Source organism: Salvelinus fontinalis, chromosome 7 (genome assembly GCF_029448725.1).
Source record: "Salvelinus fontinalis isolate EN_2023a chromosome 7, ASM2944872v1, whole genome shotgun sequence".
NCBI classification, from domain to species: domain Eukaryota; kingdom Metazoa; phylum Chordata; class Actinopteri; order Salmoniformes; family Salmonidae; genus Salvelinus; species Salvelinus fontinalis.
Genome location: NC_074671.1, coordinates 65246097 through 65271378, shown reverse-complemented (window position 1 = coordinate 65271378; position 25282 = coordinate 65246097). Strand labels below are relative to the sequence as shown.

The 25282-nt window shown below is 41.9% G+C and overlaps 1 protein-coding gene across 1 annotated transcript; it reads right to left on the bottom strand.

Moving 5' to 3' along the window:
• Positions 1-886: 886 nt before the first annotated feature.
• LOC129860180 (zinc finger protein 664-like) lies at positions 887-23421 on the bottom strand. The gene is made up of 5 exons (XM_055930559.1): positions 23337-23421; positions 22145-22393; positions 13739-13981; positions 6329-6577; positions 887-4179 (listed from the first exon to the last, which is right to left on the bottom strand). The coding sequence occupies exons 2-5, from the start codon at positions 22245-22247 to the stop codon at positions 3425-3427; spliced, it is 1350 nt and encodes a 449-aa protein (XP_055786534.1). The 5' UTR covers positions 22248-22393; positions 23337-23421; the 3' UTR covers positions 887-3424.
• Between the last annotated feature and the right edge of the window lie 1861 nt (positions 23422-25282).

The window sequence follows — 25282 nt, the reverse complement described above, 5'->3', positions numbered from 1 at the left end:
ATGAGAACCTTCTAGTTAAATAATAATAATAAAATATGTACATGCTAAAATCGCTACTGTAAAGTACATAGGGTGTTCACTCCTTAGGCCCACCTTCCTTTCTGCGTCAGACTTCAGCCTCATGTCTGGGGTGGAACATCTACTTCTGAAAGTACCATGCTTAGATTCATAATGACATTTCATATTGAACTGACACACTGCAAACAAGACACACTGGTTTGAAATGGGAGAAATATGATTCATATATTTTAACAGAACAGGTAGGACTATTAATACAGATATTGGTGATTTTACCACTGGAATCAGATGGACATTATTATGTTATGGTCATTGAATTGATTAGCCCACTAACCACATGTTAAATGTGTAGTGTAGCCTACACTGTGTAGGACTATGAATTGGGCAGCTATACGCTATTTGTTAATAGGCTAATTATGTTCTGGCCCGCAGACTAGCTACTAACTCAGCAACAAACTGACTGGAGGCCAAACCTAGTTACCAACCCACATTGTATATTGTCAATTCAATTTCCCCCATCATCACAATACAGATAATTCAAACAGGTATAGTGAAAACTTGAAGGACTCATTGTCTATGTGAATTGAAATGTTGTTCCCCACCAGTGCCCTCAAAAGAGGAAACAATGATACAATGTAGTCTAACAACATCTCTCTCAAACAGCACAGATGTGAGATGTGTTTCACTGTAGAAGCACTGGTCCTCTTCCATTTTAATTCCAGGTTGCATATTACAATATTTAAGGGCATATCAGATGGTCTGCTCTGACCATAACAGTCACACCAAGCATAGGGTTGGTTGGTATAAGATTGAAATGGGTAAATAATGTACCTGTGAAAACCCTATGAAATAGCTCCCCAATACCATCTGATGTATATATTTATTGTATTACATGAATGGAGACCACAGTCCTTCCAACAATACATTTAAATAATGTTTTACTGTGATTGTTTCCACCCTGATGCATGTATTCAATGTATTCCATTTCAAATGTGTCTCTCAGTGCAGCTTTACTTCCATGCTATTATGACACATCTGTCAGTTTATTCTATGTTCCTAGGCCTCTAGTACAATGGAAAACATATATTATTTTTTGGTTCCTACCATTGCAGGAAAACACCATGCTACTGGTGCAAATACCAAAACTAACAACATTGAAAAATATCTACTATCATCTATTTCTTTGGTCACTATAGTGCCATGATAGTACCATGGTATTTTTCCCCCCAATGTACTACAATCATACATTTTTGTACAGTTCTTCACATCAGAGTGCTGCTGCCGGCCCTTTGTCTCTCTTGACCATGTCGGGCGGGCCGGGCACAACGCACAAAGCTCAAGGCGCGTTCTCCACTTCCCTCTGGTAGCCTGATAACACATCACTCCCGACAGACACAAGCAGAAATGTAGCAGCCTGTACACCTAATCATTAGTGATCTGACATGCTGTATTACATGGAAACTGTAGGCTACTAACAGCAGCTACATAGTCTAGTTTACTATGGTCCTGTACCTCTGGCCAGGGTCAACAAAGTGGTAATGTTGTGTATTGTATATACAGTATTTCACTTCAAACAGTTTATTTTCATTTAAGAGAAAAAAAGTGGTTGCCCAGCATAAATGAATGTACAAACATTTTTCATTACAATCTTGTCACTTAGCAGATGCTCTTATCCAGAGCAACTTACAGGACAAATAAGGGTTAATTGCCTTGCTCAAGGGCACAATGTCAGACTTTTCACCTAGTCGGCTCGGGATTCAAACCAGCAACCTTTCAGTTACTGGCCCAATACTCTTAACCGCTAGGCTACCTGCTACCAGATCAATTAACTTCAACACAGTTATTCAAATACATTCATCATCAATGACTAAAATAATAAATCTAGTATTAAAAGACAATTTTAATAAACACAAGTAGATTCATAGACTGTTTATCATTAAACAAAAGTTTAGTAATATAAAATAATCCACCCAAACCAATGCTAAAAACTGGTCATCACACCACCTTTATCTGATATACACTGAGTGCACAAACATTAGGAACAACATCCTATTGAGTTGCACCCCTCCTTTGTCCTCAGAATTAGCCTTAATTCTTCAGTGCATAGACTGTCCAAGGTGTTGAGAGCATTCCACAGGGATTCTGGCCCAATTCTTCCCAAAATGGTGTCAAGTTGGCTGGGAGTGGATCTCTACTCGGAATAGCTCCTTCCATCTCTTCCCACAGATGAACAATTGGATTGAGATCTGGTGACTCGGCAGGCCACTGCAGTAAGCTGAATTCACTGTCATGTTCTTGGAATCACTCCTGGACAAGCCTTGTTGCATAAAAAATCTATTTGCAGATGGATACACTGCTGCCATGAAGGGATGCACCTGATTGGCAATGATGTTTAGATATCCTGTGGTATTCAAACGTTGCTCCACTTTTATCAAGGGGCCCAGTGTGTGGTATGAAAACAAACGCCACACCATCACCAGCCTGCAAAGATGACGAGGCATGATGGATGTACTCATGGTTTCCTCCATACCCTAGTCTTTCCATCAGCATGAATCAGCAGGAACAGGGATTCATCAGACCAGGAAATGTTTTTCAAATTCTCCAGCATCCAGTCTTTCCATTTCTTAGCCCACTGCAACTGCAGTCTCTTGTTTTCTGCTGAAAGCTAATGGGGATCCAAAATGAATCCATGATAAATTCATAATAAAAACTACATCAATAAGGATTATAGTTTTCATCTGGGTTCACCTGGTCAGTCTATGTCATGAAAAGAGCAGGTGTCCCTTCATGTTTTGTACACTCTGTACATGTTGTGTCTACCAGCTCTTTCCCACAGAAAACTGCAGAGAGAAGCAGTACCACCCAGTCAACCATCAGACTCCATTGTGAGACGCCTCACAGAGGATATTCCACCCTAAGGGCAAATCCAAGGTCAACTCAATATCTTTACAGTAGAAGCTAACAAAACACACCAAAACTGACAAGGTGCACAATGATCAGTAAAGAGAGGCTAACATTCTATAACACTCCCTTTCCTCTGCACGGTTCTCTCACAGTGAGAAACAATAGGATTACTATAGTGTTCTACGCTTTCTTCATTTGGTCCAATTCAACGTTGCCAATTATTTAATGACATGAGAATGAAGTGGAGTGACTAATCTTAGCTGGTCTGAGAGAACTCCTTTATGTATACATTGGTGTCTTTTTAAATGGCCCATTCTGTAGAATCTCTTCCCACAGTCAGTGCAGTAATGTCTTCTCCCGTGTGTGTACATGTTCAAGTCATTTTAAGTGGCACAGAAGAGAGAAACTCGCCGCACAGTCAGAGCAGATGTAAGGTTTCTCTCCTGTGTCTGTTCTCTGATGACCTTTTAGCTCAGCTGTTGTTTTAAAACATTTTTCACAGTCAGATCAGTGGTCCTTTATGTTTACCTTGGTGTTTTTTTAAGGTGCTTTGTCGAGAAAAACTCTTTCCACAGTCAGAGCAGGAGTAAGGCTTCTCTCCTGTGTGTGTTCTCTGATGACGATTTAGCTCAGTTGATGTTGTGAAGCATTTTACACAGTCAGAGCATAAGTAAGGCTTCTCTCCTTTATGCATACGTTCATGTGATTTTAAGTTGCTCAGTAGAGAGAAACTCTTCCCACAGTCAGAGCAGGAGTAGGGATTCTCTCCTGTATGTATACGTACATGTGCTTTTAAGTTGCTCAGTTGAGAGAAACTCTTTCCACAGTCAGAGCAGGAGTAAGGCTTCTCTCCCGTGTGTGTTCTCTGATGACGTTTTAGCTCAGTTGATGTTGTAAAGCATTTTACACAGTCAGAGCATATGTAAGGCTTCTCTCCTGTATGTATGCGTTCATGTCGTTTTAAGTTGCTCAGTAGAGAGAAACTCTTTCCACAGTCAGAGCAGGAGTAAGGCTTCTCTCCTGTGCGTATCCGTTCATGCACTCTCTGATGAATGATCAGAACCTTTAATGTTGTGAAATTCTTCCCACAGTCAGTACAAGAATACAGATTCTCTCCTGTGTGTATTTTTAGGTGTATTTTTAGTTTTGATAGAAATGGGAAAATCTCCTCACAATGTGGGCAGTGGTGTGACCTCTTAGCTCTGTGATCTTCCTGCTGTTGCTCTCTGGATGTAGAGAATGTGTCAACATGGTTTCCTGTGTGAACAACATCAGAAGAACTAGTCAGTTGGTGTGATATACAGTACCAGTCCAACGTTTGGACAAACTTACTCATTCAAGGGTTTTTCTTTATTTTTGCTATTTTCTACATTATAGAATAAGTGAAGATATCAAAACTATGAAATAACAGATATGGAATCATGTAGTAACCGAAAAAAGTGTTAAAACAAATCAAAATATATTTTAGATTCTTCAAAGTAGCCACCATTTGCCTTGATGACAGCTTTGCACACTTGGCATTCTCTCAACCAGCTTCACCTGGAAGGCTTTTCCAACAGTCTTGAAGGAGCTCCCACGTATGCTGAGCATTTGGCTGCTTTTCCTTCACTCTGCGGTTCAACTTATCCCAAACCATCTCAATTGGTTTGAGGTCGGGGGATTGTGGAGGCCAGGTCATCTGATGCAGCACTCCATCACTCTCATTCTAAGTCAAATAGCCCTTACACAGCCTGTAGGGTTGTTTTGGGTCATTGTCCTGTTGAAAAACAAATGAGTCCCACTAAGCCCATACCAGATGGGATGGCATATTGCTGCAGACTGATGTGGTAGCCATGCTGGTTAAGTGTGCCTTGAATTCTAAATAAATCACTGAGTGTTACCAGCAAAGCACCCCACCATCACACCTCCATGCTTCACGGTGGGAACCACACATGCAGAGATCATCCATTCAACTACTCTGCGTGTCACAAAGACACAGCAGTTGGAACCAAAAATCTCAAATTTTGACTAATCACACCAAATTACAGATTTCCCCCGGTCTAATGTCCATTGCTCGTGTTTCTTGGCCAAAGCAAGTCACTTCTTCTTATTGGTGTCCTTTAGTAGTGGTTTATTTGCATCAATTTGACCATGAAGGGCTGATTCACGCAGTCTCCTCTGAACAGTTGATGTTGATGTGTCTGTTACTTGAACTCTGAAGCATTTATTTGGGATGAAATTTCTAAGGCTGGTAACTCTAATGACCTTATCCCCTGCAGCAGAGGTAACTCTTGATCTTCCTTTCCTGTGGCAGTCCTCGTGAGAGTCAGTTTCATCATAGCGCTTGATGGATTTGCAACTGCGCTTGAAGAAACTTTCAAAGTTCTATAAAATGTTCTGCATTGATTGACCTTCATGTCTTAAAGTAATGGACTGTCATTTCTCTTTGTTATTTGAGCTGTTCTTGACATAATATGGCCTTGCTCTTTTACCAGATAGGGCTATCTTCTGTATACCATACCTACCATGTCACAACACAACTGATTGGCTCAAACGCACTAAGGATAGAAATTCCACAAATTAACTTTTAACAAGGCACACCTGTTAATTGAAATGCATTCCAGGTAACTTCCTAATGAAGCTGGTTTAGAGAATGCCAAGAGTGTGCAGAGCTGTCATCAAGGCAAAGGGTGGCTAGTTTGAAGAATCTCACTTTTTTGGTTACTACATGATTACATATGTGTTACTTAAAGTTTGTTTTCACTTATATTACAATGTAGAAAATAGTAAAAATAAAGAAAACCCTGGAATAAGTAGGTGTCCAAATCTTTGACTGGTACTGTCCATGTCAATCAAATTTATTTTATAAACCCATTTTACATCAGCAGTTGTCAGAAAGTGCTTTACAGAAACCCAGCCTAAAACCCCAAAGAGCAACCTATGCAGATGTGGAAGCACAGTGGAAAGGAAAAACTCGCTAGAAAGCAGGAACCTTGGAAGAGGAACCAGGCCCAAAGGTGTGGCCAGTCCTCTTCTGGCTGTACCGGGTGATATATGTATTCATATCAGTAGACTGTACAATACAGGGGAATAAAACTATTCTAAAAAGGGGCAAAAGTCATAAATGAGCCATATCCTCCACTCACTATCACAAGGGTTAGTAACGACACATACTCATTTCATAGAACTTTAAAACACTGGCAGTTTGTCTACTTCACTTCTTTAGTCTACTCTCTGATCACTCCAGATATCCCAGTTAATAAATGCTGACAATACTGGTGTCAAACCATGCAAGTCTCAGTAGCATGAAATAACATCTACCTTCTCATTGAAACAGTTCATCATGAAACAGTTCTACAGCAACTTTTCATACACAGTGGGAAGTTGGAATGAACAACAAACTTAGTTAGATAGAACCTGCTCTTACCATGAGAAAGAGAATTCCCAATCTTCTCCTCCTCTTCTTCATCTTTAATGATGACATTCAGCTCCAATGTTTGACTGCAGTCCTCCAGCTTCACTGATGCCATCTCTGGATCCTGCTGTGCAAACTGGGCTCCACTGTCACAATCAGGACTCAGTGACTGTAGGTTTGGACATAGTGTGGAATGAGAGAGGCAGGCTGGGTTTGTCCTCACTGTTGATGTTACCGGCCTCAGACTTAATTCTAGTTGTCCTGTAGTAACATTGAGAAACAGACAGAAAGTTGTCTTGACAGTTCAGGCACTTTCTTAATTCTCCAAAAAAGTACTATATTTCTTCTTGTTCAATTATCTAATTCAGTACTTGACTTGGACTGAAATAGGTACCGGTACTGTTTATATTTAAGTGCAGGAGCTCCACAATACTGTTGAGCTAATATTCTATAAGAGGAACATGAGCTCAAACAGTAGAAATGTGAGGTGACGGTACTCTGCTCCAGTGAGCTGCTGTCCAAGTCAAGCACTGATCTCACTTCAATAGATCTGGTAGCTACGCACTGACAACAAAACATTAATTAATGTAACACATTAGACAAAGAACCTGCTTTAAATTAGTCTACACAACGTAAGTGCACTTAAACTATAGTAGACTCCACAAATTCACATAAATGCATAAATGACTCAAACCATTTAGTACAAGATTGCAGTATGTTGTAGGCAGCACTATGTACTATTTTCCTGAATAACCTTTTCTTCACTGTATTATTTCAATCAAAAACCAATTGTATTTCTGTTCACAACATAGTAACATTTATAAAAATAGAAACAACTGAATGTGTCTGAATATTACAACACATGATAATCATTACATTCAGCTTCAAACCTGTAGTGAGACCCTGAAATTGTCTCTCTGCACCAGCACTGAAGCCCATTGGAGCCAGACAGAGTGGCCACCGCCATTTTACCAGCTCGTCAATTTTACACAAAACCAATAACATGCTAAACGAACTCTGAAATCTCAAATAAATGGATTCTTTATTAAATGACCTTGAGGAAATGATGAACACCCATTCAGACAAACCAAAAGCTTCTAGCTGTGTGACTTGTAAAATAGTTGATCACAATCACTCAGTTTGACTCAAAAATAAAACATCAAACCTTTCCCAAACGTGATAATACCTTAACGGATGTTACCTAGCATGGTATGACATGCTCCTTCGATAATAGGAAGTTTAAACCTGCCATTACATTCCTGTATTAATAAATAGAAACCGACACAAAGGTCATCTTCTTAACATAACAGTTCTGACGTTTTCTTTATACTGAAGAATGTTGTGTTCCTTCCCCCAAGACCACAGTGCAGCCACAGATAGAACAATGAGACAGATATTTCACCAGATGTATAAATGTGAAGCATCCGGTTAGCGTTTCCACTCACTGCCAAATATGGTAGTGAGAGGAAGCCCACTGGCCGGCAGTGGGAGAAGATGGAACGAGATGGATTTTGGCCGACATTCTGCAAATGTTCTAATCTATGAAACATCTGATCTTAATAGAGTTTTCTGTTCCCAGAACTAAAATCTGTTATGAACAGAGTGGACTAAGTTTTGTAGACTTTACCCTTTGCAAAAGTTTTAAATAATCGTGTTATTTAGAAGGAACGTAAAAGGTGAATTGAGTTATTACACACGAGTGATTCACAGAGGAGTTCCCTAACAGAAATATGCAGATGTGTTGTAGAACGCACCAGTAGGACCTCGCTGACTCGTGCTTGGCTCTGCCCACTATGACTCATCTCTTCCCGTTGGAAACGACCGGCTATGGTCTATCTTGGATTAGTTATAAAAGACTTTGGTGCAACCGTCCATGCATTCGGGGATCCTTGGGATGGCTCTACCTCATTATATGAGAAGGGCGGTGCTTCATTTGAGCCGGATCCTCCAGCACCTCAGTTTTGTAGTCTTTCGTTTCCGGAACCCATTTGCGAGGATCAGGTAGCCTACCACTCGTGACATTTTTTTGTCCACTGTTTGCAATTTAAAAATCCTAATTAAAGCAATCAGAGTAATTACATTTGGATTCCTCTGTAATTGTCATGCCCCCAAAAAACCATAATGTGAAAACGTGCCTGATATTCTACGAATGTATTAATGTCTCTCCCTCTCTGTGCTGTTATAGACATGAGCCAACAACTCATCTCTCCAGCATGGCACTTCATTTATTTCCTAATAGAATAATAGCTGCGGGAAGTGGGTTTTTATTTATTTTGAACCACAAATTCTTATTAACAATTACGGCCTACCCCGGCCAAACCCGGACGACGCTGGGCCAATTGTGCGCCGCCATATGGGACTCCCAATCACGGCCGGATGTGATGCAGCCTAGATTCGAACCAGGGACTGCACTGAGATGCAGTGCCTTAGACCGCTGCGCCACTAAGGAGCCCAAGGTGCTGCAGCACTCTGCAGTCTGTTCAGAAAGAAATGAAATCATCCCCAATACTACACCAGGAGTATTTAGCTACAGAGGATCAATAGCTAATTTAAATAAAATAGCCCAGCTGTGGATTGTGTGTAGCCAAATCACAAGGCATGTCTACAGTCAGGAACATGTGGCAAATCTGTCAGTGAACAGCATGCAGCCAAAACAGGCCTTTAGCAATATTTATAATACAATCACTGGAAAACACAGGTTGTAAAGCAAATGGATCCTGCTGAAAAGAAAATACTAATCTGTATGTATGTTCCCAAGTTATCAACTTCCAGATAGGCCTATTGAGCAAACAGCAATGTTTTACAAAGTAAAGCAAGAGAGAGAAGCTTTTGTCCGGTGAGTGAGCTGCACATCATTGGGTGAGTCAGTGAAACTGGAAAGCTTGTTTAGGACTATAACTTCCTCCTCATATTGTACAATGTGTTTCTCCTCACACCTGACCTAGGCCATTGATGGATTAGAGACAAGGTCGTTTTTATTGATCTCAGATTCTCAGTTTGTTAGTGTCAAAGTAGCCTGTCATTTTGGTCATTTGTGAGGTATTAAACCTGGAGGAAGCGGGGCACAATTGGCCCAGCGTCGTCCGGGTTTGGCTGGGGTAGGCCATCAATGTAAACAAGAATATGTTCTTAACTGACTTGCCTATTGAAATAATAAAATAATAATTTACCTTTTAAGATTCTGTGAAAGTCTCCAGTCATCTAAAATATAGAATTGCATGAAATCCATTTATAAAAGGCCACATTTTTCCAGGACTCCAGGCTACAGTAAATGTACTCCATGTGTGCAACTTCTGCAAGCGGCTCCACACCGCTGCTCTATGCCAGTTCACTAAAGCCATGATAATGCATGCAATGCTTTATTAAAAAGGTAATTTTATTTAATGTGTTCTGGTACCTCAGAGACCCCCAGGTCACCACCTCTTGGGATCACTTTTGGTTCCAGCACCTCCCAATTTACACAGTAACCACAGGAGAAGTGGGTAGCTGCTGCTGCCTCCCCGGGACAGATCTTCTTTACATAGAGTTCATCAGGCTGTTGATTGTGGCCTGTGGAATGTTGTCCCACTCCTCTTCAATGGCTGTGTGAAATTCCTGGATATTGGCGGGAACTGGAACAAGCTGTCGCACACATCGATCCAGACCATCCCGAACATGCTCAAAGGGTGATATGTCTGGTGAGTACGCAGGCCATGGAAGAACTGGGACATTTTCAGCATTTTAAATTGTGTACAGATTATTGCGACATGGGGCTGTGCGTTGTCATGCTGAAACATGAGGTGATGGCGGCGGATGAATGGCAGGACAATGGGCCTCAGGATCTTGTCATGGGATCTCTGTGCATTCAAATTGCCATCATTAAATGCAATTGTGTTGGTTGTCTGTATCTTATGCCTGCCCATACCATAACCCTGATACCACCATGGGGCACTCTGTTCACAACATTGACATCAGCAAACCGCACGCCCACAACGTCATACACTGCAGTCTGCAGATGTGAGGCTGGTTGGGCATACTGACAAATTCTCAAAAACAACGTTGGAGGCGGCATAAGGTAGAGAAATTCACATTAAATTATCTGGCAACAGCTCATGTGGAAATTCCTGCAGTCAGCTTGAAAATTATGTGGATATATTGAAGCAACATCTCAAGACATCAGTCAGGAAGTTAAAGCTTGGATGCAAATGGGTCTTCCAAACGGACAATGACCCCAAGCATACTTCCAAAATTGTGGCAAAATGCCGTATGCACAACAAAGACAAGGTATTGGAGTGGCCATCACAAAGCCCCGACCTCAATCCTATAGAAAATTTGTGGGCGGAACTGAAAAAGCATGTGCGAGCAAGGAGGCCTACAAACCTGACTCCGTTACACCAGCTTTGTCAGGAGGAATGGGCCAAAATTCACCCACCTTATTGTGGGAAGCTTGGGGAAGGCTACGCAAAACGTTTGACCCAAGTTAAACAATTTAAAGGCAATGCTACCAAATACAAATTGAATGTATTTCTGTACTTCTGACCCACCGCGTATGTGATAAAAAATAAAAGCTGAAATAAATAAGTCTCTACTATTATTCTGACATTTCACATTCTTAAAATAAAGTGGTGATCCTAACTGACCTAAGATAGGGAATTTTGACTAGGATTAAGGGTCAGGAATTGTGAAAAACTGAGTTTAAACGTATTTGACTAAGGTGTATGTAAACTTCCGATTTCAACTGTAGGAGATTCGCTGTCCAGTCCTGATCCTTGACACCTCAACCTCTTTCACTCTAACAGGGCACTCTGAGAATTCGGGAAAACGACCCCCACCACAGTTGCATAATTTTACATTCACATACTCAACAATAACATATTCCTTCCATCTGCAAACACTTGACATGTGGCCAAACCTTTTACATTTCTTGCGTTGCATCGGGTTTTACACAAACTCTGTTAGGGGGTATCTTATATATCCCAGATTTACATTGGGTGGTAGATACTCTTCATCAAACATCAGTAATAGGTATGAACTTTGCTCCTTTTCACATTCTCCATACGGGTCAAGTGATGTGCATTTGCGTTGTCCTTCTTTGGAATTTGGTTGGCAGATCGCATCCAACTCTTAGGTGCATACACCCAGTGGCGGTTCTAGACCATTTCAACTGGGGGGGCCAAGCTGGGGCCAGTTGTACTGTTAGAGGGGCCAGTTGTACTGTTAGAGGGGCCAGTTGTACTGTTAGAGGGGCCAGTTGTACTGTTAGAGGGGCCAGTTGTACTGTTAAAGGGGCCAGTTACATTAGACGTTATTGTTGTCATCGTTTTCTTCACTGCATTGCATTGCAGGCATAAGACCATGTTCATAATCATCAACGTTGCCACTGTCTAATAACGGATGTAAAAAAAGAACGATAGCAAAAAATTTGTTATGTAAAAATGATTTCATACTCCACATTTAGGGGGGCCACAAGGGGGTTCGAAATTGTTGTCACAGGGGCACTGCCCCCCTCCCCCCCAGAACTGCTAGTGCATACACCGCCACCTACTGTACTGGTGTGAGGCCATTCACAGCCTACATACATTCAATTCATTGATACTCTGATTCATACAACATTTCCCAGCCAACTACTTTGCCCTCTAAAAAATGTGAGGCAAAATGTTCTTGGTTCGTGCAGGAGACTGTGACCTAGAGGGTTTGTCATGGTCTGGGGCGGTGTGTCACAGCATCATCGGACTGAGTTTGTTGTCATTGCAGGCAATCTCAACGCTGTGCGTTACAGGGAAGACATCCTCCTCCCTCATGTGGTACCCTTCCTGCAGGCTCATCCTGACATGACCCTCCAGCATGACAATGCCACCAGCCATACTGCTCGTTCTGTGCGTGATTTCATGCAAGACGGGAATGTCAGTGTTCTGCCATGGACAGCGAAGAGCCCGGATCTCATTCCCATTGAGCACATCTTGGACCTGTTGGATCGGAGGGTGAGGGCTAGGGCCATTCCCCCCAGAAATGTCTGGGAATTTGCAGGTGCCTTGGAGGAAGTGTGGGGTAACATCTCAAAGTAAGAACTGGCAAATCTGGTGCAGTCAATGAGGAGGAGATGCACTGTGGTACTTAACGGAGCTGGTGGCCACACCAGATACGGACTGTTACTTTTGATTTTGACCCCCCCTTTGTTCAGGGACACATTTTTCAATTTCTGTTAGTGTTAAGATATTTTATCAAGGTTTAAGATAAATGATTAAATAAGTCTACACAGAAACTTAACCATTAGGATTAGAAGTGATGTAGCATGTACATGGGAAGAAAGGAATGTATGTGTGCGTGTGTCTAAAGAAAACGAAGTGGATCATTAACCTATGTTTGAACCGACCAAGCTATAACTCTTAAGAGATATGGGAAGACAGCAAGAACCCCTCTAGGTTTTCCACATCTGGGGGGGGGGACTGGAACTGTCAGCTAAGTGGTAATAAACTGTGGTGAGACTTCAGGAGATAATCCAGATATTGTGTGTAAGGTATGTGCGTTAGTGTGTTGGAATGAACTTTTGGTCAGCTTTGTCCTTGTCGGAGAAGAGGAGGGACATTTAGAAAGCTATGACGCTGTGTGTGATATATAACCTAATGTACATGGTTTTTTGAGTAGAGCTCTCTCGAGAATAAAGCTATTGATTAATTTGGACACGGGTCTCTGTCTATTTTATGCAAATAAGAACCTTACAAATTTTTATAAATGAACAGAGTGTTTGCATTGTTGTAGTTAAATTGGTTAACGAACATATAGGAAACAAATTCCTTTATCAGTTAGTCACATGTCTGTGGGACTTGTTCAGCTTATGTCTCAGTTGTTAATCTTGTGTTCATACAAATATTTACACACGTCAAGTTTGCTGAAACTAAACGCAGTTGACAGTAAGAGGATGTTTCCTCTTTTTAAGAGGATGTTTCAACCTTTCGGTTACTGGCTCAACACTTTAACCACTAAGCTACCTGTATGTATTCATATAAGTAGGCTGGTACTGTATGTATTCATTCAGTAGGCTGGTACTGTATGTATTCATATAAATATGCTGTGCAATACGAAAAGGAGAATAAAACTATTCTAAAAGTATCTCATAAGTCAAGAAAATTATGAGCCATATCCTCCTCCACTCACTATCACAAGGTTTAGTAACTACACAGACTCACTTCATAGAACTTTAAAACACTGGCAGTTTGTCTACTTCACTTCTTTAGTCTCCTCTCTGAAGACTCCAGATAGCTCAGTGAATAAAACAAATGCTGGCAATACTGGTGTCAAACCATGCAAGTGTCAGTAGCATGAAATAACATCTACCTTCTCATTGAAACAGTTCATCATGAAACAGTTCTACTGCAACTTTTCATACTCAGTGGGAAGTTGGAATGAATAACACAAATTTAGTTAGATAGAACCTGCTTTTACCATGAATAACAGATGTCCCGATCTTCTCCTCCTCCTCTTCTTCAACTTTAATGTTGACATTCAGCTCCAGTGTTTGACTGCAGTCTTCTAGCTTCACTGATGCCATCTCTGGATCCTGCAGTGCAAACTGGGCTCCACTGTCACAATCAGGACCCAGTGACTGTAGGTTTGGACTCAGTGTAGAAGGAGAGAGGAGGGCTGGGTTTGTCCTCACTGTTGATGTTACCGGCCTCATACCTGAGTCTGCAAGTAGTAGAGGAGAAACGGACACAAAAGTTATTTTATTGAAAGTTCTTGCAAGGTCTTTATTCTCTATTAAATATATTATATTTTTTAATGTTCAATTATCTAATTCAGTGCTTGACTTGGACTGAAATAGTTGCCGATACTCATTTTGGGTGCTGGTACTGTTTATATTTAGGTGCAGGAGCTCCACAATACTTTTGAGCTAATACTTAACCTGTAGTAGATAAATGCATAAACGACTCAAAAACCATTTAGTACAAGGTTAGTTAGTTTTAGGCAGCACCATGTGCTATTTTCCTTAATAACCTTGTATTTACTGTATTACTTCAATTTTTTTATTTATATGTCCTGTTCACACCATAGTAACGTTTATAGATAAAGACAAACTGAATGTGTCAATATTATTAAACATGTAGAAAACTGATAATCATTACATTTAGCTTCAAAACAGTAGTGCAACCGTAAAAGTGTGTCCCTCCGCTACACCCACACTGCCTGCACTGAAGTCCGTTGACGCAGACCTCGCAGGTGCCGCCATTTTACCAGCTTGTGAATTTTTCCTTTCATGGAGCTCTAGAGACAAGTCCTTCGACCTCATGGCTTGGTTTTTACTCTGACATGCACTGTCAAACATGGGACCCTATATAGACAGGTGTGTGCCTTTCCAAATCATGTCCAATCAATTGAATTTACCACAGGTTGACAACAATCAAGTTACAGAAATATCTCAAGAATGATCAATGGAAACAAGATGCACCTGAGCTCAATGTCGAGTCTCCTAGCAAAGGACCTGAATACTTTTGTAAATAAGGTATGTCTGTTGTTAATTTATATAAATGTGAAAACATTTCTAAAAACCTGCATTTGCTTTGTCATTATGGGGTATTGTGTGTAGATTGACGAGGAATGTTCTTTTATTTCATTAATTTTAGAATAAGGCTGTAACTTAACTTCCCTAGGGTAGGTGAGACGCTAACGTCCCACCAAGCCAACATCCGGTGAAACTGCAAAGAGCTAACATTTTAAATACACCATTCGTTGTATTAAACATTCTTGTAAATACATGTATCTTACATCATTTAAAAGATGAACGTCTTATTAATCCAGCCGCTTTGTCAGATTTCAAAAAGGTTTACTGCAAAAGCAAACGTGATTTTTTGAGGACGGCGCCCCACACACACACAAGTATTACTAGCATTTTCCAACCAAGCATTAGCGTCACGAAAGTCAGAAATAACAATAAAATAAATCGCATACCATTGAAGATCTTCCTCTGGTGGCAATGCCAAGTGTCCTAACTACACAGTGAATGTTCGTTTTGTTTGATAAAATCCATTTTTATAGCCTAACACGAAACATTTGTAAACCGGTTGCGTCGTGATTTCCGTCTCATTCAACTTTGGACGAAGCGTTCGTGGTAATTACACACACTAAACAAACGTTTATCCAGTCATGGTTGGTTTCATTGCAATCCTCTGGTTGTTACTAACACAACCATACTTGATGGTTCTTTTCCTGGGACGTATTGACCGAAAAAAAACGATTGGAAGACACCAATCAATGACCTCATTGCCCACCAATGGTAGGACCAGTCTATCGTTGATTGACTGTATTTTGGCCCAATGACCACTGATCATCTTGAAATCTAGCTTGGAAGATAGCTGTCAGGTTTTGGCCAGGACTGTTCTGGTTTTTGGTCACTAGATGTCCCCATTGCACCTTTTTTGAACCTTTTGTTTTTTCCTTGCTCTAATTATTGTTTGCACCTGTATGTCGTTCCCTTGTTAGTATTTAAACCCTGTGTGTTCCTCAGTTCTTTGCTCAGTGTTTGTACGTTAGCACCCAGCCCCAGCCCTGCTGTTAACTTTTTCTCTTGTTGGAGTTTCCAGAGGTTCTCTGGTATTGTTCTTGTTTATTTTGGATTAGTCTTTTGAGGTTTAATGCCATAACCGTCCGTAACCGCTACCCGCTACCCCTTATGGCCACAGCCTTTGAGCTGCTCCAGGAAGCAGTGGTCTTCACTAAGCTTGACCTACGGAACGCATACCATCTTGTGCGGATCAAACCCGGTGACGAGTGGAAGACCGCTTTCAACACGCCTACTGGTCACTACGAATACTTGGTGATGCCCTTCGGTCTGACCAACGCCCCGGCTGTGTTCCAAGCGCTCATAAACGATGTGCTTAGGGATATGCTTAACATTTTCGTGTTTGTTTACTTGGATGACATCCTCATCTTTTCGAGCTCCCTTCAAGAACACACTAAGCATGTCAGACAAGTGCTCAAACGCCTCCTAGACAGCCATTTGTACGTTAAGCCGGAGAAGTGTGAATTCCATTCCCCTCGAGTACAATTCCTGGGATTTGTAGTGGAACCCGGTCGAGTCCAGATGGACCCCAAGAAGGTAGGGGCGGTAGCGGATTGGCCCACCCCCAAGTCCGTTAAGGAAGTTCAGCGTTTCCTGGGCTTCACTAACTTTTACCGCAAGTTCATCAAGAACTTCAGCTCGGTGGCAGCCCCTCTCTCAGCTGTAAACAAGGGTGGCAACACAAGGTTTCTGTGGGGAAGAGAAGCTGAGACGGCCTTCCAAGGACTCAAGCAGTGCATCCTCTCTGCTCCCATCCTGACACTACCGACGGCGGATGAACCTTTTGTGGGGGAGGTAGACGCATCAGAGGTTGGTGTTGGAGCTGTCCTGTCTCAGAGGGGTGAAGACAAGAGGCTTCATCCTTGCGCCTTCTTCTCTCACCGGCTTACCCCGGCTGAGAGGAATTACGATGTGGGGGATCGTGAACTCCTAGCGGTTAAGATGGCATTGAAGGAATGGAGACACTGGCTCGAGGGGGCTTCTCAGCCATTTCAAGTGCTTACGGACCACAAAAATCTGGAGTATATCCAGCAGGCGAAGCGGTTGAAGTCCAGACAAGCTCGATGGTCTCTTTTCTTCAGCCGATTCCAGTTTATCCTCACCTATAGACCCGGGTCGAAGAATCTCAAACCGGACGCCTTGTCACGAGTCTACTCTCCTGCCATTCGAGAAGATACTGACATGACTGTTCTTCCTGCCGCTAAGATCGTGGCTCCAATCTCGTGGCAAGTTGAGGATACCGTGAGACAAGCTCAAGCCATCGAACCGGGTCCTAAGGGAGGTCCTGCCAATCGGTTGTTTGTTCCCAAGGCAGCAAGATCCCAAGTCCTTCTGTGGGGGCACTCCTCTCGCCTCACCTGTCACCCGGGCGTAGGTCGCACCTTGGAGTTCATTCAGCCTAAGTTCTGGTGGCCCACCATAAAAGAAGACGTTGCCACTTTCGTCAAGGCCTGTCCCGTGTGCTGCCAGGGCAAATCTTCTCACCTCCGCCCTCAAGGACTCCTTCACCCTTTATCTATTCCCCACCGACCCTGGTCCCATATCTCGTTGGACTTTATTACTGGCCTTCCTCCGTCCCATGGTAATACTACTATCCTAGTCATCATCGACAGGTTTTCTAAGGCGGCCAGGTTTGTTCCCTTGACCAAATTACCTTCTGCCAAGGAAACAGCTGAGTTGGTGATTAACCATGTGTTCCGAGTCTTTGGCATTCCGCAAGATATGGTTTCCGACAGAGGTCCCCAGTTCGCCTCAAGGTTTTGGAAGGCATTCTGCCAACTCATAGGGGCCACGGCCAGTTTATCTTCAGGGTACCATCCGGAGTCCAACGGCCAAACCGAGAGGATGAATCAGGAGCTGGAAACCACCCTCAGATGTATGGTTTCCAACAACCCGTCCACATGGTCATCCTTCATTGTTTGGGCCGAGTACACACACAACACCTTGTGCTCCTCCTCCACTGGTATATCCCCGCACGAGTGTCAGTTTGGCTATGCTCCTCTATTGTTCCCGGACCAGGAGGCAGAAGTCAGAGTGCTTTCAGCCTCGAGGTTCATCAGACGCTGTCAGCTTACGTGGAAGAAGGCCCGTCTTAATCTTCTGCGTTCCTCACAGCAGTACCAGCGACAAGCCAACAGACGTCGCCGTCCCGGTCCTACCCTATACCCCGGCCAGAGAGTATGGCTCTCAACAAAAAACTTACCGCTACGGGTGGAGTCTCGCAAGCTGTCCCAGAGTTTCATCTGTCCCTTTAAGATTGCCAGGAGAGTCAATCCCGTTACTTTTCGCCTGCACTTACCCAGATCCCTTAAGATCAATCCAACATTTCACATTTCTTTATTAAAACCTGTTGTTTTTTCTCCCCTTATCCCGGCAGGCAGACCTCCCCCTCCGCCCCGTGTCATCGGAGGCCAGTCGGCTTATACCGTCCACCGGATACTGGATTCCCGCCGGGTGCAGCGGTCCTGGCAGTATCTGGTGGACTGGGAAGGCTACGGTCCCGAGGAGCGCTCCTGGGTTCCTGCCAAGGACATACTGGACCCTGACCTCATTCGTCAGTTCAGGGCCCTCCACCCTGAGAAGGCTGGTAGGAACGTCAGGAGCCGTTCCTAGGAGGGGGATTCTGTCAGGTTTTGGCCAGGACTGTTCTGGTTTTTGGTCACTAGATGTCCCCATTGCACCTTTTTTGAACCTTTTGTTTTTTCCTTGCTCTAATTATTGTTTGCACCTGTATGTCGTTCCCTTGTTAGTATTTAAACCCTGTGTGTTCCTCAGTTCTTTGCTCAGTGTTTGTACGTTAGCACCCAGCCCCAGCCCTGCTGTTAACTTTTTCTCTTGTTGGAGTTTCCAGAGGTTCTCTGCTATTGTTCTTGTTTATTTTGGATTAGTCTTTTGAGGTTTGTTTTTTCCCTTGCTGTTCTTACCACTTTGTGGATTTTCTTTGTATTTTGGAAGATATCTATTTTTGTCTCTTGGCTTTTGTTTTGGACGTTGTGGATTTATATTTTTGCCGGAGGATCTTTCCTTTGATTAAACCACCGTCTCTAGTACTGCTGTGTCTGCCTCATCTTCTGGGTTCTGCCGATTATTAGTGACTTTCTCACACCGGGTCCTGACAATAGCCAATGAGCTGAGGTAAACAGCAATATGTAATGGTTATATGTTTGAAGACCAGCCTTTGTCGTAAACTCTGGCGTAAAAGAGGTTCATTCGCCATTGCAAATCCTACTTGACGGAGCCACGAGTGTAACGCATAGCAGTACATATTCAATAGCATTTTCAACAAGTTTATATATTTAAATTATGGCGAATAAATCAGGAAAAGCTAAAACAAAGTCTAGAGTCTGTGAACACCACAACCAGTGGTGTTCACCTGCCCAGATTCATCTCTGCAGGCCTGAATGTGCCTCAGGGCAAAAAGGGCACAGTAGGGAGACGTCGTTGTGAGCTTTGTCACAGGAAATGCCCCATCACCTGCACCACCTGTTCAGTAGGCCTCTGCTTTACAGCAGAAAGAGACTGCTATGGGCCATGGCACCAGCAGCACAATATTGTGTAGAGGACTGAGGGTCTTCACAATATTGTAAATAGAAAATGTGTAAATAGTTACCCTTGTTATTTGTTTGTTTATTATTATTTATTTATTTTAATACATTTTTTCATATATATATTTATTTATTTTTGGGGGTGTGTTAGAATAGCATTGATGTATTTGGTTGATAGTTCTTTCTTTCAAAATGTATCACTGTACCAATTCGGCTACTTGGGTACATTTGTGTGGGACACCTGGGTGACTTCATGCTCAATGTCATGTAGCTCGTTCATTTTTGAAGTTATCTGTCTAAAACTTTGCTCAGCTATTGTTGCCATCTTATGTTCTTCACTCAAATCACCCACAGGATCCTATCTGTATGTTTGGCTGTTCTTGGTCATTTGAAAAGATGATGCAGCAACAATAAAAAACAGAAAACATATGTTTATTTCCTTGTATTTTCTTCTACCAGATCTATTGTGTTATATTCTCCTACATTCAATTCACATTTCCACAAAATTCAGAGTGTTTCCTTTCAAATGATACCAGGAATATGCATATCCTTGCTTCTGAGCCTGAGCTACAGGCAGTTAGATTAGGGTATGTCTTTAGCCGGAAATTCAGAAGAAGGGGGGGGTGCCCCAAAGAAGTTAACAAAATGTGGAAAAAGTCAAGGGGTCTGAATACTTTCCGAATGCACTGTATGTATTCATATAAATATGCTGGTACTGTGTGTATTCATATCAGTAGCCTGGTACTGTATGTATTCATATAAATATGCTAGACAATACAAAAGGGGAATAAAACTATTCTAAAAGTATCTCATATGTCTAGAAAATTATGACCTATATCATCCTCCACTCACTATCACAAGGTTTAGAAACTACACAGACTCATTTCATATAACTTTAAAAGACTGTCAGTTTGTCTACTTCACTTCCTCACTCTACTCTGAACACTCCAGATAGCCCAGTGAATAAAACAAATGCTGGCAATACTGGTGTCAAACCATGCAAGTGTCAGTAGCATGAAAAAACATCTACCTTCTCATTGAAAAAGAACAACATGAAATCCTGCCCTGCCTTTCTAAAGTCTTCGAAAGCCAAGTTAAACAGACCACCGACCATTTAGAATCCCATCGTACTTTCTCCGCTATGCAATCTGCTTTCCGAGCTGGTCATGGGTGCACCTCAGTCACGCTCAAGGTCCTAAACGATATCATAACCGCCATCGATAAAAGACAGTACTGTGTAGCCGTCTTCATCAACCTGGCCAAGGCTTTCAACCCTGTCAATTACCTAATTCTTATTGGAAGACTCAAAAGCCTTGGTTTCTCAAATCACTGCCTCGTCTGGTTCACCAACTACTTCTCAGATGGAGTTCAGTGTGTCAAATCGAAGGGCCTGTTGTCCGGACCTCTGGCAGTCTCTATGGGGGTTCCACAGGGTTCAATTCTCGGGCCGACTCATTTCTCTGTATATATATCAATGATGTAGCTCTTGCTGCTGGTGATTCTCTGATCCACCTCTACGCAGTCGACACCATTCTGTATACATCTGGCCCTTCTTTGGACACTGTGTTAACAAACCTCCAAACGAGCTTCAATGCCATACAGCACTCCTACCGTGGCCCCCAACTGCTCTTAAAAGCTAGTGAAACTAAATGCATGCTCTTCAACCGATGGCTGCACACACCCGCCCGTCCGACTAGCATCACTACTCTGTACGGTTCTGACTTAGAATATTTGGACAACTACAAATACCTAGGTGTCTGGTTAGACTGTAAACTCTCCTTCCAGATTCAGATTAAGCATCTCCAATTCAAAATTAAATCTAGAATCGGCTTCCTAATTCGCAACAAAGCCTCCTTCACTCATGCTGCCAAACATACCCTGGTAAAACTGACTATCCTAACGATCCTCGAATTTGGCGATGTTATTTACAAAATCGCCTCCAACACTCTACTCAGCAAATTGGATGTCGTCTGTCACAGTGCCATCCGTTTTGTCACCAAAGCCCCATATACTACCCACTGGCTCCAGGTCATCTATAAGTCTTTGCTAGGTAAAGCCCCACCTTATCTCAGCTCACTGGTCACCATAGCAACACCCACCCGTAGTACGCGCTCCAGCAGGGATATTTCACTGGTCATCCCTAAAGCCAACTCCTCTTTTCGCCGCATGTCCTTCCAGTTCTCTGCTGCCAATGACTGGAACTAATTGCAAAAATTGCTGACGCTGGAGTCTAATATCTCCCTCTCGAACTTTAAGCATCAGCTGTCAGAGCAGCTTACCGATTACTGCACCTGTACACAGCCCATCTGTAAATAGCCCACCTAACTACACCATCCCCATATTGTTATTTATTTTTGTTCTTTTGCACCCCAGTATCTCTACTTGCACATCATCATCGGCACATCTATCACTCCAGCGTTAATGCTAAATTGTCATTATTTTGCCACTATGACCTATTTATTGCCTTACCTCCCTAATCTTACTACATTTGCACACACTGCATATAGATTTTTCTATTGTTATTGACTGTACGTTTGTTTATTCCATGTGTAACTGTGTTGTTGTTTTTGTCGCACTGCTTTGGTTTATCTTGGTCAGGTCGCAGCTGTAAATGAGAACTTGTTCTCAACTGGCCAACCTGGTTAAATAAAGATTAAATAAAATAAAGGAGTTCAACAGCAACTTTTCATGCACAGTGGGAAGTTGGAATGAACAACACAAACTTAGTTAGATAAAACCTGCTCTTACCATGAGAAACAGATGTCCCAATCTCCTCCTCCTCTTCTTCATCTTTAATGTTGACATTCAGCTCCAGTGTTTGACTGTAGTCTTCCAGCTTCACTGATGCCATCTCTGGATCCTGCAGTGCAAACTGGGCTCCACTGTCACAATCAGGACCCAGTGACTGTAGGTTTGGACTCAGTGTGGAAGGAGAGAGGCAGGCTGGGTTTGTCCTCACTGTTGATGTTATCGGCCTCAAACTTAATTCAAGTCGGCCTGTAGTAACAATGAGACACGGACACAAAAGTTACTGCCAGAACTGTCAAGACTTTCCTTATTCTCTAAAAATATGGTTTATATTTAGGTGCAGGAGCGCCACAATACTGTTGAACTAATATTCTATAAAGAGGAACATGAGCTCAAACAGTAGAAATTTGAGGTGTTGGTACTCAGCTTCGGTGAGCTCCTGTCCAAGTCTAGCACTGATCTCACTTCAATAGATCTGGTAACTAAGCATTGACAAAACATTAATTAATTCACATTAGACAAAGTATACACTTTAAATCAGGCTACACAACTTAAATGCACTTAATCTATAGATTTCCTGAATTCACATAAATGACTCAAAAAACATTTAGTACAAGGTTGCAGTATGTTTCAGGCAGCATTATGTACTATTTTCCTGAATAACCTTGTCTTCACTGTATTATTCCAATCAAAAACCAATAGTAGTTCCGTTCACACCATAGTAACATGTATAGATAGACAGAAACAACTGAATGTCTCTGAATATTAGTTCACATGTATAAAACTGATAATCATTACATTTAGCTCCAAAACAGTAGCGCAGCCGTAAAATGGTCTCTATCTGCTGAAACCTCACTGCATGCACAGAAGTACGTTGATGCAGACCAAGTGGGAACAGCCATTTTACCATCTCGTGAATTTTACACAAAACCAAAAACGACATGTAAAACGAACCTAGAAATCTCAAATAAATTGATCCTTTATGAAATTACCTTGGCGAAATTATATACATCCACTCAGACTAACCCAAAATCTCAATTTGACCTGTAAAAAAAAGTGATCACGTTAACTCACGCGGTTTGACAGAGAAATAGCACATAGAACCTTTATCAAACGTGATAATAACTTGACGTATTTGTTACCTAGCATGTTATGACATGTTTTTTCGATATTAGAACGTGCTATTACATACCAGTAGTAATATATTTGAAACCGTCTCGGCTGCACAATTCTGGCGTATCCTTTATTCTGAAGAATGATGCGCGCCTGCGCGAAACTTCCTGTTCCCCCACTACAAGATTCTAAACCCAGAGACGTAAAAACGCGAGACTTCCAGAGAACGCTTGCGAAGCAGACCAAGCCTGGGTTTGAGAAGTCAATGAGATAAGTGAACAATTCTGACACTTTTGCAGCAGCTAATGGGGATCCTAATAAATACCCAAAATATTCGTTCAGCACACACTTTGAAACATGGCCATTATTTTTATCAATTTCATAACTGCAGTGGTTTATTCACAATAGCTCACACTGCGTATCTTACATATCTCAGATTCACATGAGTAGGCAGACACTCTTCACTCTTCCAACGAAACTGCAGATACGACACATTTTATCGGTGCCCTGCTCTGAAAAACAATGCTCTCTCCTTCTGCGACGCATGAAATGAAAACAAAACCACTACTGGTCACTCTGACTGACTCTACCTTTCCTAATGCCTCCTTTACCATCTTCCTGACATCAAATTATCTCCCAAAAATACATAATTGTTGATGATGTCTTACATCAAATGTCTTTCATACATCTGACATTGCCTTTGTCTCCTGAGCGACCAGTCGGCGAAACATTCCCCCATTTCAAGTTTAAAAAATTGACTTGCGATTACCGCATACTGACAAATATATTAGGCTACAGTGTTCAGAGTTTACCAATGAATGTGATTATAATAGTCTATTAGGGAGGAGTGAAAGAGACAACTTGTGCCATTCAAACAGGCCCTCGTCTTTTCTACACTGCGTGCAAGTTTGAGCCCTAATCAATTGTCAGCCCCTGAGAAGGACAACTTTAACCAAACTTATCTTGTAAATTGCTTTTTGTCTTTGATAGACACGGAAAAGCAAACACATTCATCCACTTCTAAATTATTCTGAATAAATGTAATAAATTATCATTATTACAACACAACACATTAGTTAGTGATAACCGGTGGTTTGAGCCCTGAATGCTGATTTAGTTGCCGTGGGGAACCTGTAAGATGCTCCAGATCTATTAGTCTTTTCTATAACTTACTGTGTTTATTTTGGTGTTACAGCTGCAGTCAAGAAATGGAACAGCAAGGCCACTGACCATGATGTTCGGAGAGCTGTGGCAGACCACCTCAAGCATGCTCGTGGTAGAGTCGGGGGCGATGGTTTCCACGTCGCGGTGGTGGTGAGGGCCGTTGCTAACGCAGCAAATATCTATAATTTTGATGGATAATTATTCAATGTATATAATTATATTCATTTGAACTAAACTGTATTTTGTCTGTTATCACTGTACTAGATAGTATTCTTAGACTGAATGTTTTGTGCAAATACTGGACTAGTGTGATTGTTAATTTTTTTAAATTATAATTTTTGGGGGGTTACTGCGTCCATGTGTATAGGCTACAAGTACATTTAAATTATGTACTTTGCAAGTCGTTAAAATAACGACCTGAAAAATACTTATTTTCAACCAAAACGGGCCGTAGACGGATGTCTTTTTATATGCGTCTTTTCAACGATGTTACGTATTTTCAATGCCGTGAAAAAGACGTCTTTTCAACTTTCAACCAAAACCGAACGGGCATAGTCGTCTTTTTAAAGACAGTTTGCTGGGTGGGCAGCTTGCTCAGATTCTGAATAAATTTGTGTCCATTTCTTTCTAGCTGGCAAACTAAGTGAGCTAGACTTTGTTTGGTAATTCCATATGTCGATAACATCGTTTGTTTGTCACTGGTATGGGATATATCCTAAACCTAGACAGTGATAGCAGCAAGCGAAAACCAGCGAGAGGGGGGAGATAATTCAGGTACTGTTTCATCTGCTGCTGGCTTGATAACGTTTTTCCACATGCAATTGATTAAATGAGATTTGTATTCTCTAAAGATTGTAATTG

Bases quoted from the DNA above. Each gene is read 5' to 3' on its own strand.
- LOC129860180 (XM_055930559.1), bottom strand. From the start codon at position 22,247: ATGGCATCAGTGAAGCTGGAAGACTACAGTCAAACACTGGAGCTGAAT. The intron at 6,578-13,738 runs GTAAAAGCAGGT...ATGTTACTACAG, and splicing joins CGGGACATCTGTTATTCATG to GACAACTAGAATTAAGTCTG. The intron at 4,180-6,328 runs GTAAGAGCAGGT...TTGTTCACACAG, and splicing joins TGGGAATTCTCTTTCTCATG to GAAACCATGTTGACACATTC.